Source organism: Zingiber officinale, chromosome 8A (genome assembly GCF_018446385.1).
Source record: "Zingiber officinale cultivar Zhangliang chromosome 8A, Zo_v1.1, whole genome shotgun sequence".
Taxonomy (NCBI): Eukaryota; Viridiplantae; Streptophyta; class Magnoliopsida; order Zingiberales; family Zingiberaceae; genus Zingiber; species Zingiber officinale.
In genome coordinates, this window is record NC_056000.1 from 26565585 (window position 1) to 26568595 (window position 3011).

At 49.7% G+C, this 3011-nt stretch overlaps 1 protein-coding gene across 1 annotated transcript; it reads right to left on the reverse strand.

The window, feature by feature from the left end:
* Positions 1–425: 425 nt before the first annotated feature.
* LOC122008129 (F-box/kelch-repeat protein At1g80440-like) lies at positions 426–1904 on the reverse strand. Its single transcript, XM_042563730.1, has one exon. It carries the CDS (start codon positions 1291–1293, stop codon positions 655–657), a length of 639 nt encoding a protein of 212 aa, XP_042419664.1. The 5' UTR covers positions 1294–1904; the 3' UTR covers positions 426–654.
* Between the last annotated feature and the right edge of the window lie 1107 nt (positions 1905–3011).

A 3011-nucleotide genomic window follows, 5' to 3' on the forward strand; every position in this document is an offset into this window, starting at 1 on the left:
ACTAAAATTGTTATAATATTAGAATAAAAATATTTTAAGAATGAAAGGTAAGATCGGGTTTTCTTTTATTTTTTTTTAAGATAAAATCCTTTTTACCAATAATAAAAATAAAGGACATTTGAAAAAAAAATTATTTAAATATTTCTCTTCATGGCAATTATTTTGTTTAATATTCTAAATAAAAAAAATTAATTCCCTTCCCTGCAATTAAGTCCCTTCCTACATTAATTATTTTCATAAATTATCATTTTTATACATTTATTTTAAAATCCATGCCCTCCAAGATAAACATCGTTTCGATATAATTATGCGTGAAAGGAGATATGCGTGTCAGCCAGCCCTCTCCATCCAGAACGAACATTGAATATGCTTTTTATGCGTAAGAAAATCGACGAATTCAATCTTTCCTTATTTAACAATACGGAAAAAAAAATACAAAAATGGATATTCTTGAATCAAAAATCAAAATAGAGGGCAACTTTGTTTACAACTTTAAAATGTTTTTATAGGATCGGCCGATCGATCGAACTTGAAAACTGTTCTATGCTTACAAACGGCCTTTCTTCTACAGATATCAAAATCTTCTTCTTGAACAAAATTAAAGATGAAAGAGCAGATAATGAACAAGGCAGAGAATTGAAAATATAGTAGATATTAGATCTCAATGCAGCACGCTTCATGAACGTGGCCGGAGTACTCATCCGGCACCGCCACCTTCCGCCACGCCGTCTCCCTTTTCTCCATCACGTATGCCGTTAGTGTCCCGCCGTGAATCTCCAACCCCATCACCATCAGCCCGCTCTCCCACCCCACCAGCTGCGTCGCCACGCGCACATCGGCGGGCACCTCTCCCACCGACCGCCACCGTGCTGCCTCCTCCACCAACGCTGCCACCTGCCCCCCTCCGTCGCCCCGGCACATGTACAGCCGCTGCGCGTCTCCGCCCGCCACGCAAGTCCTCATCCACGGCCCCGCCTCCTCCAGTTCCAGCTCAGCCACATCCCACCGCGCTGCTGTTGTCTCGTCGAGCGCCTCCGCCGTTGGCGAGAACCTCCCCTGCTCCGCTGTGGAGTACCCGCCGACGACGTGGAACCGGCCTCGCAGCCACACCCCGCGGCACTCGTCCCGTTCCATCGACATGTCCGGCAGCGCCGCCCAAGTATCCGCGCCGACGTCGAATGTCATCGCCGATCGCAGCGCGTTCTTCTCCTCGTCGTGGCCGCCGGCGACTAGCACGCTGGCCGCCCCTGTTGCAGCTCCGCAGGCGAAAAAGGAGCGACGCGGGCCGGGCATGGTGGCCCCGCGGCGCCAGGCGCCGGAGGCGAAGTTGTAGACGTGGACGGCGTCGGTGGCGGCCCACGAGTCAGGGTCCCACCCACCGAGAAGGACCGCCTCGTTGCCGACCGTGGCGAGGCGGCAGAAGAGAGGGAGACCACGGGGGAGGGAAGGGGGAGAAGGGAGGCGACTCCAAGAGCCGGTGGCGGGCTCGAAAAGGGCGAGATGGTAGGAAGCGATGGGAGAGCCACCGGTATCAGAGTCGCCGGGCTTAGCGGTGGAAGTGGGAGAAGCAGAGGTGGATTCGACCTGGTTGAGGGCGATGACGCGTTGGGTCCTGCCGGCGGCTTTCCGCCGGCAGTGGAAGTACGGGGAGTCGATCTCCAGCTTCCACAGGCGACAAACCGAGCGGGCCGCTGGAAAGCTACTGAAAGGGAGACGAATCAGTCACTCTCGCGCGGCATCGTCGGGCAGCCCCGATATCAACATCCGTAACTTCTTCTTTTTCTTCCTTCTCCGATGACAACGAGGATGATGGTGATGAACTGAGCGAAGTGGCAAAACAGAGAAGGCTATTTATAGATCTGAAACAGCGGAAAAATATCAACGGAAAGGGATGCAATAATTTAGGGGGAACGGATAAGAGAGAAGAGATCAATCAAAGTCGCGGATAAGATTAAGATGGAGGCGGCGGCGAGGGAATTGCAACTCCTTGGCCTTCTTTGTCGTTTACTTTCGATATTCCAGATCGCAGACGCTTGGACACTGACTTGACAAGGATCTTAATTATTAGTTAGATCGCTTAGATTTACTGGAATCGAAGTGGAACTTGCGGAGTTGCGGGGCGAACTGATCCAGTTGGAAGAGAAGGAATCGGGAATCCGACAGCGAGGCGCCGGGGAAGCAATCAAAGGAGGGCACGTGGCCTGAGATGAATTGAGATTGGATTATGGCGGCGGGTGAGTCGTGCTGCGCGTTGTTTGGGTGTCTCGGACGGATAGCCAAATCCTGACGTCTTGTGGGTGTATTTTAATAGGTTAATAATAATAATAATAATAATTATTATTATTATTATTATTATTATTATTTGATCCCGTTTGGAAGTTGAGTCAGTCATCGGAGTTGATGGAAAGTCACTGCGATGCCTGGTCGATCTAGCACCCATCAGAAAAGTTTACACGAGCGGATGACGAGGGGCGATGACGAAGCTAGGGTCCTATGCACACTCGGACGAGCCCACGAGTCGTTAAAGACCAGAAACGAGGGAAAAAGTTCCCGGGTCAGACCTCCGACGCTCAAGTCAGGTACTTTTTCTCCAGAAAACACAGAGAAAGGACGAAAAGTGAAAGACGAGAATGAAATGACGAATGAGTGTACCTACTTAAAAGACAAAGCATCCCTTTTTATACCGTAATCGGTGATTCTGGAGTCTGACGGGTATCAGGAAATGTCGGGTGTCAGGCTTTGTCTGGCGGTGAATGACACGTGGAGTCCTCCTAGAGGTCTAGGAGGAATTAACTAGCAGTGAGCACCAAACCGTTAGCATATTCTCTGATAGACAGTGATTATTCCCTGATAAGTTATTATGATTCCTTGGCTTGCTTGTCGTGTAGTGCGTGTCTGTCTCGATCTTTCCTGGCCTGCGTTTGTCACTTCCCTACTCCAGACCTATGTGTCCCTCCCTGTCCTTCATGTCGTGTTCTCTTAACTCCTGACCCTCTTACATCGTAAGTCGT